This window comes from Egretta garzetta, unplaced genomic scaffold (assembly GCF_000687185.1).
Source record: "Egretta garzetta isolate BGI_Z169 unplaced genomic scaffold, ASM68718v1 scaffold32, whole genome shotgun sequence".
Lineage (NCBI taxonomy): Eukaryota > Metazoa > Chordata > Aves > Pelecaniformes > Ardeidae > Egretta > Egretta garzetta.
In genome coordinates, this window is record NW_009259035.1 from 559,116 (window position 1) to 571,896 (window position 12,781).

At 41.1% G+C, this 12,781-nt stretch overlaps 1 protein-coding gene across 1 annotated transcript in view; it reads left to right on the forward strand.

Moving 5' to 3' along the window:
- The window catches only part of FBXW7 (F-box and WD repeat domain containing 7), a 169,380-nt gene extending 158,278 nt beyond the window's left edge, over positions 1–11,102 (forward strand). Inside the window, 4 exon segments of the mRNA XM_009634828.2 lie at positions 2,270–2,451; positions 3,531–3,756; positions 8,039–8,249; positions 9,264–11,102. Of these exon segments, the coding sequence (XP_009633123.2) occupies positions 2,270–2,451; positions 3,531–3,756; positions 8,039–8,249; positions 9,264–9,532 (888 nt within the window). The 3' untranslated portion in view covers positions 9,533–11,102.
- The last annotated feature ends 1,679 nt before the right edge of the window (positions 11,103–12,781 follow it).

The window sequence follows — 12,781 nt, forward strand, 5'->3', positions numbered from 1 at the left end:
CTGGATCTAAGGAAGAAATTCTTTACAATGAGGGTGGTGAAACACTGGAACAGGTTGCCCAGAGAGGTGGTGGAGGCCCCATCCCTGGAAGCATTCAAGGCCAGGTTGGACGGGGCTGAGCAACCTGATCTAGTTAGCGGTGTCCCTGCTCACTGCAGGGGGGTTGGGCTAGATGACCTCTAGGGGTCCCTTCCAACCCAAAACATTCTATGATTCTATGAAAGACATACTTCCTTTGTACGTACCGCCCTCTCAAAAGCAAAATGTTCCCTTAAATATATAAAACTGATCGTAGTAGCATGACTTAACAATTCCTGTTTAGTAATTTTCTGAAAGTAATTACAAATCCTAGTGTGTCTATTTACCCCAAAACCTTTAAGAGAGCCAGAAATTGTATATGAGGGGTGGAAGAGTGCTGCATCAGCCCTCATGCTTATTGATGCTGAAGAATTAATAAAATAAAAAAACCCTAAAGGTTGGTTTGTGCAAATGAACATGACTAAATAATTCCCTTGACAGATGTAAAGCCCAAAATAAGGATTCTGTGTTTTAGAAGGATCATTTCTTAAAATACAAGCAAATCAGTTGAAACTAAAAAAAAAAAAAAAAAAAAAAAAAACGGGAACTGTAAGAGTGAATAACGGCTTTGAACTGAAAAAGATGGATTTGATAGCAGTGAATTAAGCTAGGAGCCAGGAATTGCAGAAGACTGGTAAAAAATGTTAAAGAACAGGAAATCTATGTACAGCAAAAAAGCAAGGCATTTTTCAAGGATGTTAGAAAGAAAGAACGGGATATTAACAACAGAAATTAGTGTAGTATCACTGATGCAGAAAAAATATTTATTTTGGGAGAAAATTCATGTGATGGAAATCCAGCATGCAGTGATAATGGAACACTTCATTTCAGCAGAAACTCAAGAGGATGTTAAACAACAACTACCAAAGTTACGGTTTTTCTTTTTACGGTTGATCCACATAATCTGTATTTGATGATTTTTTTCCCTAAAGTAACCAGTGGGGTAAAAATTGGTGGTTTTTCAAAAGTTATGAGCACAAGGAGAAGATCCAAAGGATGGTGAAAAACCTAAAACGTGTCACTATTTAAATGGAGTAGACTGAAAGACTGGGCATTTATGATACATTATCTCGGATAAAAAAATCTTGGACTGTGTCAAAAGGAGTCAACTAACAGTTAAAGGAAGGCCACGGCAATTAATGCCACTTAGCATTAGATTACAGAAAAAGAGATCATCAAACTGCCTTGACCTCTTTTCTCGTGCAGTTACAGGTTTGACTGATAAAAATAATAGTGCAGGAATAGATGGCTGTGATGTGCACTGCAGGCCTGTATCCCCCTGACACGACAGAAGAAAATAGAGCAGTGCAAAAATCAACATGGCACATATTTAAATGGGTTAGAAAGTGGGTAATTATAGCGATCATGTTGTTAATGTAAATGCAGAGTCTTCATGGAGTATCTTTCTAGAGGGGTCTTGCAAGGATCTCTTCGTGTCTGTGCTAATTAGCACTTATTGCTGCCTGGTGAGAAAGCATGTATAGTCGTTACTGGTGAGGAATACAGGCTGAGAGATAGAGACGAGTCATTGTTCCAGAGTGGCGGCGGGTTTATAGAAGTAGGTGTCAGCAAACACTCTCTCTACATGGTGAGAACTCACGTTGTACGTTTGTGATCGGAGGAGGTAGGTAGGCTGTGGTTACGTAGCGTGGGATTCTCGCCTGGGCAACAGTAAAGTCTGAAGAAGGTTTGAAACATGATTTTGCAGTATTGATGCTGTAGCTATGGCTTACGCAAGGCAATCTTTCTTGGATAAACAGGCAGAAAAATAAAATACGAGCATATGGTTTATAGATTGGTGGTAAAACTACTAAGTGAACGGTTTCTCCAGTTCTAACACTTATGCTTCAAAAAGCTACTGGAAAACCTGCAGTGAGTCAGAAAAATGCCAGGAAAATGACTCAAGGCTGCAAAACGTGCCCTGTATTGAGAAACTTGGAAAGAGAGTGTTCAGTTTACCAAGGGGCAGATTACAAGGAAAATTCCTTGTAGTCCAAATACCGACAATGGAGAGAGAAATTTGACAATTATTTTCTAAAAGGTGGGATTTTTTTTAGTTCAATCACAAAGCAGTCTCCAGGGATCTTCCAGCTCTTGCTATGAGAGACTACTGCTACTTCCTAGGTTACTTTTTCTTAAGTTTCCATTCAACTCTGTCACAAGGGTAACCAAGCAAAATATCTCTTTTCAGTGTTTGAGAACCCTGGTAGGGCACACCGGCGGAGTCTGGTCATCACAGATGAGGGACAATATCATCATCAGTGGCTCTACAGACCGAACGTTGAAAGTCTGGAACGCTGAGACTGGAGAATGCATACACACCTTGTACGGACACACCTCCACCGTGCGTTGCATGCATCTCCACGAGAAAAGGTACGGCTCTGTCCAACCGTACGGCCACGCTTTGGCCCGTAATACACACTTGGGGTCACAGAAAATGCTCCTTAAACTTGGGTACCTCCTCCAACATGGAGTGATACACAAACCAGGCAAAGCATTCACACTAAACTACATAAGTCAACACAAGGGGGGAGGCGATTAATAGCAGCAAAAGCGTAAGAGTGCTAATTAAAGAACAGAAAATTGAGTCATGTACTTTATAAAGTCACATTCTACATTATTTCAAATCTAATTCTTTGTTAACGCTCTGATCCAGTCTCCCACACTCTGAATAATTTCTCCCTTTTGTCAATGCTGTAAGCTTTTGCTCATTTTACAGAATGACTTTTTAAGTATCGTGCCTCCAGTATTTTATTAAAATTTCAACTGATAATATCATAATTTCTGCAGTAGTAAACCATGTCATGATTCAACAAACATTGGCAAAGCTCTTGTGCTCGGCTGTGGTACGGAGCTGGACAGAGTGCCTGTTTGGTTGCGTTTCTTCTTTTTTAAAGAATGATGAGGTTTTTCTGTACCAATTCCATTAATATTAATTAATTCTTTCTCATTTCTGCTCTTGCTTAAAGAAGCTTTAAAAGTACAAACTGAAAAAAACCAGCAGAATAACTGTTACTTTACTAAAAGTAAAACAACTAAGGATCTTCTTTGTTTAATTATTATAATGAGTTAACTTGGTCATTGAAACAGAATGCTTATGGCACTGGCTGGAGCTCAGCATATTCATAAGCTTTCATGGACAGACACAGCAGTCCCCATCGTTTCTCATGGCATTGTTTGCTGTTTGGGAATGAAGTGCCTTGTTAAATACTGATTCCTAATTACAGCAGATAGGCGGGTCCTGAGGAGGTGAGTAGAGCAAGGAAGAAAAACACTCAAGCCATTTGCGACCCTAATAAAATGTCATGCCAAACCAGATCTTTGGGGGCTGGTGGACTAATGCTATCTAATGTCCCAAATTAAAACTCGTAACTGATTTATACCCAAGTCTAACTGTTTTAATACTTTCATGTCCGATGCTAAGTACAGGAGGGGTTTTCTTGTTCCTCCAGAGTGGTCAGTGGTTCTCGAGATGCTACGCTGAGAGTTTGGGACATAGAGACGGGCCAGTGTTTACACGTTCTGATGGGCCACGTAGCTGCAGTTCGGTGCGTTCAATATGATGGCAGAAGGGTTGTAAGTGGTGCATATGATTTTATGGTCAAAGTGTGGGATCCGGAGACAGAGACCTGTCTGCACACGCTGCAAGGGCATACTAACAGAGTCTACTCGTTACAGGTATGTGATTTCATCTGCTGCTTTACTTTCCTTAAGTAACATTTAAAGTCGTTTTATTTCACCTTGTTTATTAAATGGTGGGTACCTGCTCCAGAATTACACAGGCCACGAGAATACAGAGGCATCTGTGATACTTCCCTCTTTCACTTTGTGACACTAGTTATATGTTGTCTTAATTTAGAGACACTGATTTTTTAGAGGACCTTGGTTTTTTAAAGCACCCAGTCCAATAAGGCCCCAAGCTCTATACCAGCAGGTTAAGTAGTTTTCTGAGTTTTTGGGTTGGGTGGTTTTTGTTTTGTTTTTTTTTTTTTTTTTTGAAATCTTGCCTGGATTTTGGAGTTGTAGCTTTGGTTTCCCCAAAGAAATTCTGATGTTACTATTTTAAATAAATCAGATGATGTAATAACTGAAATGGCACTAAAAACCCCACTGGATTAACCTTCTGAATTATGCAGAACTGTTTATCCATATTTTGTAGTCCCATCTTCCTGTTCCAAACTGTAATTCACAGTAAGGCTGAGCCTAAAATTTTAATGCCCTGATGTAAATCTCCAGCCTTCTACTTCCTCTTCTCTGAGTAGAGGCCAGATCTACAACTGCGAGGCTCTGCCAACAGAGAGACGTTACTGTAGGTGCAGGTGCCTGCCCTCCCGCTCTGTGGCCTGGCTCTGTTGCCTACCAGCCCCCCCCGACTGCTCATCAGAACTGTGCTGGCAAAGATACACGTAGACCTCATACCTTTACCAACCCAAAAGATCATCTTGTTCATTCACAGAGTCAAAGCATCACTTCCAGGCGTTGAGCGGCGAAAGAAATTAATTTCATGCTTGTGCCTGTTCTCACCACAATCTGGCAGGACTTGAAAAAGAAATTAACAAAGACGGTTCAAAATGGGGAAATGGCATTCAGCATGTAACTGCTCTGGTTTGTGGCTCAGAAAGTGAAGCTCGGTGCTAGAGATGTTTTTCATAAATGCTTTCATCATAAGGTATCATCTCTCACCATAATAGACTTAAGTAGGAACAAAATACCTAAATTGGATTCCTTTCCCAAAATATGTAGTAAAATTTATCAGAAATCTCTGGCTCTTCTCTTCTGTTCATATGCTGAGGAGGATTCATTAGACAAGCAGAAAACAAGTTAAAAATGCTGTACTACCTACCTATCTCTTAGAAATATTCTGAAAGTTGTATTTCGTCGAGGGCAATTTGGGAACAGTATCTGTTATTCTGCCTTATCTTCACCCGTGACTCTCGTTTGGGCCTATGAATATTCATGCCTTGCTCTGACACCGTAGTAATAATGGATCAAATAATTGGGTTTTGTTACACACCGACACTATTTACACCCTGTAAATGGAACTCGGTATTCTAAAACAGATTTCTGGGAGGCAGGAGGCTACAGGTGCTTGCAGTTTTAGGACAGAAAGATTCTTTAAAATTGCGCAGTGAGCTCCTTCCCTTGGCCTGGAACAGCCCCAGATGGCAGAGCTCCCATAACCAGCCTGTCCTCCCCGTCCCCGCGCCATGGCAGCTTCTGTTACACCTCAGTAGTTCCCCATCTGTAGACCCCCTAACGTTTTCCAGAGATCCTTGTGCAGCACTTGAAGACGACTGACCCTGCTGTGTTTTCTTACTCTTTGTGAGCTGCCTTTGAAGCAATCCACGGATTCTCAGGGTTCATGGATAACAGCACAGCCACTGATTCAAACCATTGTCTGTTTAACTATGGCAGTATCAGAGGAAAGTTCTTCCTGATGCCCAGCCGTAAAGCTCTGTTTCTGAATACCTGGCGTACACGCAATACAATGAATTTGCGGGAAAGGGGGAAAAACCTCAAAATTTGTTACAATCAATCTGGTTTAGTTCTGGTCAGGAAAGAAAAACGTTCTGTAGTGTTGCCACCCAACAAGTCTGCTGGGCTCCTCCTCGTTTTATCTGAACTCAGATGAGTTCCCATCCTCTTTTGAAAGCAGGGTGCTCAAACCAGGATGCAGAATTCCAGTCAAAGTCTTGTCAATGCTTACTAGAAGTGAAAAGTTACTTTATATACCTTAGAGTAGCATACCCCTATTCCTGATAGCGGGGAGTGGGAGGGTGGGGGTTAGCATACTTGCACCAGAGATGCCATGTATAGAGCAGATAAGCAGTCTGTATGTGCCAGTTGCTATCTGCATTCCTTTGAATCCAAGTGCCTTGCTCAGCCATGTTTGATCCTGGAGATCTACGATGTTGGTTTTCTGCAGGTTTTACAAAAAGCAGCAGCATCAAATAGTTGAGTTCCCTTAACTGGGTTCTTTCTTCGCCATTGTTAGGTACCAGTCAGTCCACGTGGACAAGTCATGTCGGATTGCCCTAGCTGCAGCAAAGGCTCCTGCTGAGCCTTCAGTCTCCCAGGCTGCAGCTGTACCTTCATTCAATCCCTGCCAAGCTCAGATCTTCACCCTTTTCTCTTGACTTTTACACTCTTTGCTTTGGGTCAGTTCTACCATTTCAAATGTCGCCCAAATCCTAATGAAAATACTAAATGCGAGACACCCCATCGCCCCCCGGGAACTATTTCTGATGCCTATAACCATGCTGTGAACCAAGTTCTGAACGGGATAGCATCCCCACATCAAATTTGCCTCCCTCTCTGTGAAAATACAACCAAGACATCTGCTGTTTCACATGGCTTCTTACTCTGTCACAGGAAAAAAAATCATATTGGTTAAGATCATTTTCCCACGAATCTGCTGCTACTTAGCGCATTGCTAAGGGCGAACAGCCAGCTTGATCATTTGTTAGTTCCTTCTGGAAACTGAACTTCAGCTGACCGATCCATAATTCCCCGTCTCCCATCATCATCTCCTTCAATAAAGAAAGGAATTGTATTTGCCATCTGAAACCTTGTCTGTCTTCCACGGGTTCTCAGAGATAGCAGCAGATGTCTCTGAGATTGCCTTAAAACGATTTGCCTTCTGTGGGTTTTTTTTTCCCCATTCTAGCAAAAGCTTGTACTGGGCTGTCAGTGGTGTCAGTGCTGTGAGCCTACACTCAGATGGCTGAGGACTGAAGCAAAAAAGTTAAATAGCTGGCCTCGCTTGGTGTTTCCTTCCCACTGAGCATAAATGAGCTTTTTTATTTTGGCCTTCCTCTTGTTTGGGGTTTTGTTTTTTTAACAGAATAGTGTTTTATCATCCTTAACGGCTCCTGCTAGTTTTATCTTGTTTTGTGCCCGGCCTTTCTGATTTTGTCCCAGGGTGCTCTTTTAAACACATCTATTGATCTAGTTTCTACTTTTTGTACAATTCCTTGTGCTTTAGCCAAGTGGGTCTTGGTAATTTACTACACTTCCTATCTTTCCTTCACATAAGGATAGTTTGTGTCTTTAAGAAAGTGCCAACTCTCCTGAACTCTTCTTCCCTTCAGAGAATAGATATATAAAAACCTCATGGGAAGGAAGTCTCAACTTACTGAAGTATTCCTCCTTGAAGCCCACTGGATTTATTCTACTGCTCTTTTTCCTTCCTTTTTTTGAGAATTCTGTACTCCTATGTCATTGTCACTATCTCTCAAGTTACTTTCCACCTTTATATTCTCCACATGTTCAGTCCTCTCGGTGAAAAGTGTCTCATCTCTTAGCTGATTTCCTCTCCGTGTTCATCTTCTACATCTTTTGATTTTATATATAAGAAAGACCAGAAAATCCAAGATATTTGGACATCTGTGTTAGCCTGTATACCTTTCCCAACAGTAAGTAGGAAGTTAAAGTTCCTTACTCCACACCATTGCAATTACAAAGTGGCTAAACCCAGCACTTTTCAGTTCCATCCCTTCCACTGTCCTAGGTTTTGGCTTCCGTGTAGATGATTCTGGATTAATGTTGTCACCCTTCTCCAGCGTCAGGTCCCTCTGACTTGTGAGAGGCAGGTTTGGCTTGTTATCGTCCTTATTGGGAAAAGAACGCTCTCCTGCTATTGCAAACCGCAGTATAGTCGGGACTCGGTTGTGTTTAAGAGCTGTATTACATTTAAAAGACGGATGGTTCAGCGTCTTTCTCCTTGAACCACATAGACCATGTCTAGTACAGGAAATTGCACTGACCATGAATCACCTGCTCTGATATCAAAGGTGGCCATCTCTACTAAGATTGAATTATTATTTCGTAATGCAGCTTCTGAATATATGTATAGTATCTAATGTTGCATTTAGTGGATTAAATTCTTAATAGCCTTCTCCATACAGAGCATTGCAAGATCCTAATGTAATTGTTTGTAATAGATTTACCTTTCTTGTAGTTTGATGGTATCCATGTGGTGAGTGGATCTCTTGACACTTCCATCCGAGTTTGGGATGTGGAGACAGGCAACTGCATTCACACGCTAACAGGCCACCAGTCTCTCACAAGTGGAATGGAACTCAAGGACAATATCCTCGTGTCTGGGAATGCCGATTCTACGGTCAAAATCTGGGACATTAAAACAGGACAATGTTTACAGACATTGCAAGGTGAGCTTAAACTACCTGCCCGTAAATCAAGCTGCCTGCAGTAATCTACGTTGCAGATTCGATATAAAAAACTTTACATACACAGAAACAAGCATGGACCACTTACAACTTAAATATTTTTTTTCTGATGATAGCCGTATGATCTTTCTCTGAATTAGGAGAACAAAATGTATTTAATCTATTCAAATCACTTGCCTGTTATGAAAGGCAGATGGTCTGGACTGATAGCAATTTGCTACGGGTGTATTAGCCTAATAAGCCACAGAAATATGTAGGAAATGACATCTCAAAACAGTCAGTCAACGTATTTATTTAGGGGTCACTTGGATGTTTCAAAGCCTACTGATTAATTGGATCGGGAGGCAAAGTACACTGTCTGTTGCAATAAATCAAGAGAAATGAGTGGAAGATGTTTTCTTCATTTCAGTAAGAAGAAAGATTTCCCTTTCCATTCTGACAGTTGCCACTCGGGCATCGTGCACACGAACACATTGTTTTGTTCCCCCCTCCCCCCCAAAAAAAAGGTCTTCTATCATTCCCGTATATCATACGCGGCATCGCTGGCTGGAGCAGAAAATTAAATTTCACTGTAAAGCAAAGTCTGCTGGTTTAGCAGTATATATATTTATATGTCAATATATAACTGTTTACTGATAGCGTAACCTCATAGCAACACTTCAAAGGGGCTGGGAGACAAATGCTTTCAGCAGTCACCTCCTTCTGGATGGTGAAGTTCATTTTCACAACCGTCCAAGTGCACACCTGCCCTGCTGTTGGCATGCAACAACAAAACGAGGACACTGTAACAAAGAAATACTGGGGGATTTTTTCCATACCTGCATTTGCTTATTGAAAGCACAGCAAGGCTTCTGTACCTTTTAATGTGCAAAAAGCGAGTTAACGCATCTGGGTAGGACAAGCTGTATGCAAATAGCTAGGTAATTATTTTATATGCAGCACTGCCTGACATTGCTTTCTAATTACAAATAAAAATGCTTTGGTTTACCGTTACAGGTCCCAACAAGCATCAGAGTGCTGTGACCTGTTTACAGTTCAACAAGAACTTTGTAATTACCAGCTCAGATGATGGGACTGTAAAACTTTGGGACTTGAAAACGGGTGAATTTATCCGAAATCTAGTCACATTGGAGAGCGGGGGAAGCGGAGGCGTCGTGTGGCGGATCAGAGCTTCTAACACAAAGCTGGTGTGTGCGGTGGGGAGCCGCAACGGGACTGAGGAAACAAAGCTGCTGGTGTTGGACTTTGACGTGGATATGAAGTGAAGGGCAGAAAGATGAATTTGTCCAAACGTGTAGACGATGTTCTCCTTTCCCTCCCCCTGAAAAAAAAAAGAAAAAAGAAAAAAAAGAAAAAGGAAAAAAAATCCCTTGTCCTTGGTGGTGCAGGATGTTGGCTTGGGGCAACAGATCCTAAAGACCTACAGACTACGAAGGAGAAGACAAAGATGACAAACTGTAACTGACAGGAGAGGCATTTGCTGTCTCGTCACATAAAAAGGCTACACTTTTGACCGGGGCAGCTTTGCAAAAATACGACTTTCAAAATGAAACCAGGTGCAATTATTTCTTTACTTTTCCTCCAACTGCTCTTTGAGCAGTTTGGAGGTGGAAAAAAAAAAAAATTAATTGTTACAGTTCTTGTTAACAGGTTATTTTACCACAAAGATCTCAAAAGAAGCTGCACAGGTGAGCCTGCTCGTGCACCCCTGGGTCCCGGCAGCCCCTCCGAGCAACGCGCTCTCACTTAGCCCCGCTCTGAGCAGGGAGTTGGACCGGGCAACCTCCAGCCGTCCCTTCCAACCTCTACGAGCAGTCACTGGTTGACTTACAAAAACTAGAGAGCATCTGCAATGAAAAGAAAACCAACAAACAAAAACAAAGAGTCCATTCCTGGTGTGGAAAAGCTAAAATATTACTGTGAATCGTTTTGTACAGTTTTATCGGAGCTTTTTCTTTTTTTTCTTTTATTCCTCTTTTTTTTTTGCCAACCGTTGCCAATGTCAATCACAGTATTAGCCTCTGTTTAATCTATTTACTGTTGCTTCCATCTACACTCTTCAACGCATAAGTTGCTCTGAGGTGGCAAGTTGTCCTGGGTTTTGAGTCCTCTGATGGATTTAATTCGCAATGCTGGTGCTAGAAGTAGGTCTTCAATTACGGGATTGTTGTCCCACCCCTGTACTGTATTCCCAGTGGCCAAACTTATTTATGCTGCTAAATGAAAGAAAGAAAAGCAAATTATTTTTTTTTATTTTTTTTTCTGCTGTGACGTTTTAGTCCCAGACTGAATTCCAAATTTGCTCTAGTTTGGTTACAGAAAAAGACTTTTTGCCACTGAAACTTGAGCCAACTGTGCCTCTAAGAGGCTGAGAGTGGAAGAGTTTCAGACAATTAAGAGTGAAGTTTGCCTGCAAATAAAGAATTGAGTGTGTGTGCAAAGCTTATTTTCTTTTTTCTGGGCAAAAATTAAAACACATTCCTTAGAACAAAGCTATTGCAGCCTGTTCTGTGGGGAAATTTTTCTTTGTGAGGGCTGTGGTGAATGGAATGAACATACATTAAAAAAACTGACAAAATTTTTAAAAAATATTATAAAATACAAAAATGAAAATAAAGTTGCTGGTCAGTCTTAGTGTTTTACAGTATTTGAGAAAAAGAAACAACTGTTACAGTTATTGCCGGGAGGAACTGACAGAGCAAAAACTTAACGTTTTTGTCAAGATGTCACATGCAAACAAAACGAGAAACGAAAGAGTCCAATGGTTTGCCTCATTCTCCAAGAGCCACAACTCAAGCTGAACTGTGAAAGTGGTTTAACACTGTATCCTAGGCGATCTTTTTTCCTCCTTTTTTTTTTTTGTTTTTGTTTTATTTATAGTCTGATTTAAAACAATCAGATTCCAGTTGGTTAATTTTAGTTATGTAACAACCTGACATGATGGAGGAAAACAACCTTTAAAGGGATTGTGTCTATGGTTTGATCACTTAGAAATTTTATTTTCTTATAACTTAAGTGCAATAAAATGTGTTTTTTCATGTTAGCATGTCTTTTTTTTTTTTCCCCCCCCCTTCTTGTTGTTAATTTAATATCCTATGTCCTACGAAGGGTAAAGCAGGTCAAGTTGCTCAGCTTACTGGTAGATGCTAAAATATGTCGCAGGACTTCTTTTTATGTAACCCTTCCACAAACAGGTGCGTCCGCGTCCTCTCCTTCAGTTGCCGGATGGGATTTGTCACATGGGCTTCAATAAACACGCGGGGAAAGCCATTCGCTTCCTATCGCGAAGAATGTGTCAGGATTTGACTCTGGAGGGAGTTAGCTATAAAAAGCTGCTCAAGTACATAAAAAAAAAAAGATAGCATCTTGTTACTGCATCTTAAATTGAAACTTGATGTTTATTATTTATGGATTTCAATCAATTGATTGCAGCCTGACAGCAGAGCATAAATCCATAAATACAACTAAAAAATCAAAGTTAGGATTGTAGGAGAGCTTGAAATAAAGCTCCTGAAGAAGAAGAAAAAAAAAAAACCAAACCTCATCATAGCAGATCAGTCCAACAGCAGTTTTATCAGTGCCCTGAAGCCAAGGTAAGTCATCAGCTGTCTCGGGAGCAGCACTTCAGTGTCGGTTTCTCTCTCAAATCTCCTTGACCAAAATCATTGTTTTCTTCTGTGTAAAAACTCTTCCGTCAGGGCATAGCATTTGCTTGTTCGTGACAGTTTTCCCTGTAGAAAACTGTCATCAAAGAAAACCAAACCAAAACATTAGAAGAGAAAAATACATGGATGGAAAAGAAAAATATTTATATACTTAGACATCTATGACTATGTGCTATTCAAATGTAGTTCCAATCCCTACGTTAATGCAAAACAAGCAATGCTGAAGGATCACGCTTCCATCTGGCCTCTAGAGATTAAAAAGCCATACAAAATGACTGAGCAGCCACAAATTGCAAAAATCTGTTCATTGAGTTGGTGTTTAAGAGGGAAAAAAAATTGCAGCGAGCACTGACACAGAAAAGCTATGATCGTCTCGGTATTTATGTAAGAACAATTAAAGAGCTAATCCTCTCCTAAAATGACAGCAAAAGAGTGGCAAGGACTTCACGTTGTGCTGCTGAGAACGCAGGCCAGGCCTCTCAGCCCCCCCATGACAGAAGGTACGTCAGGCTGGGCTGAGCTACGTGTGAGAGGGGATGGAAGAAGAGGGGTAAGAACATGAATACTTAATGCAGGGACCAGAGCTGTAGCTTTTAAGATTATGTAGTTTTCTTCCATGATTTGTACAAACAGCAACACCGCGTTTTCCAAGAGCAAAGGCGCTGTCCTGACAGTGCAGGAGAGCGAGAGCGTTCTGAGCAGCGTTGCGCTGGAGGGCAGGAATACAAATCGGGGCAGAAGAATGAAATGGCAGAAGAGGAAGACGTAACAAACCCAAATCGGTTCAAGCTGTGTTTAACTACACTTCAAGCAGCCCGTGTGACCAGGAGCAAAAGGTGCTTAACCAGA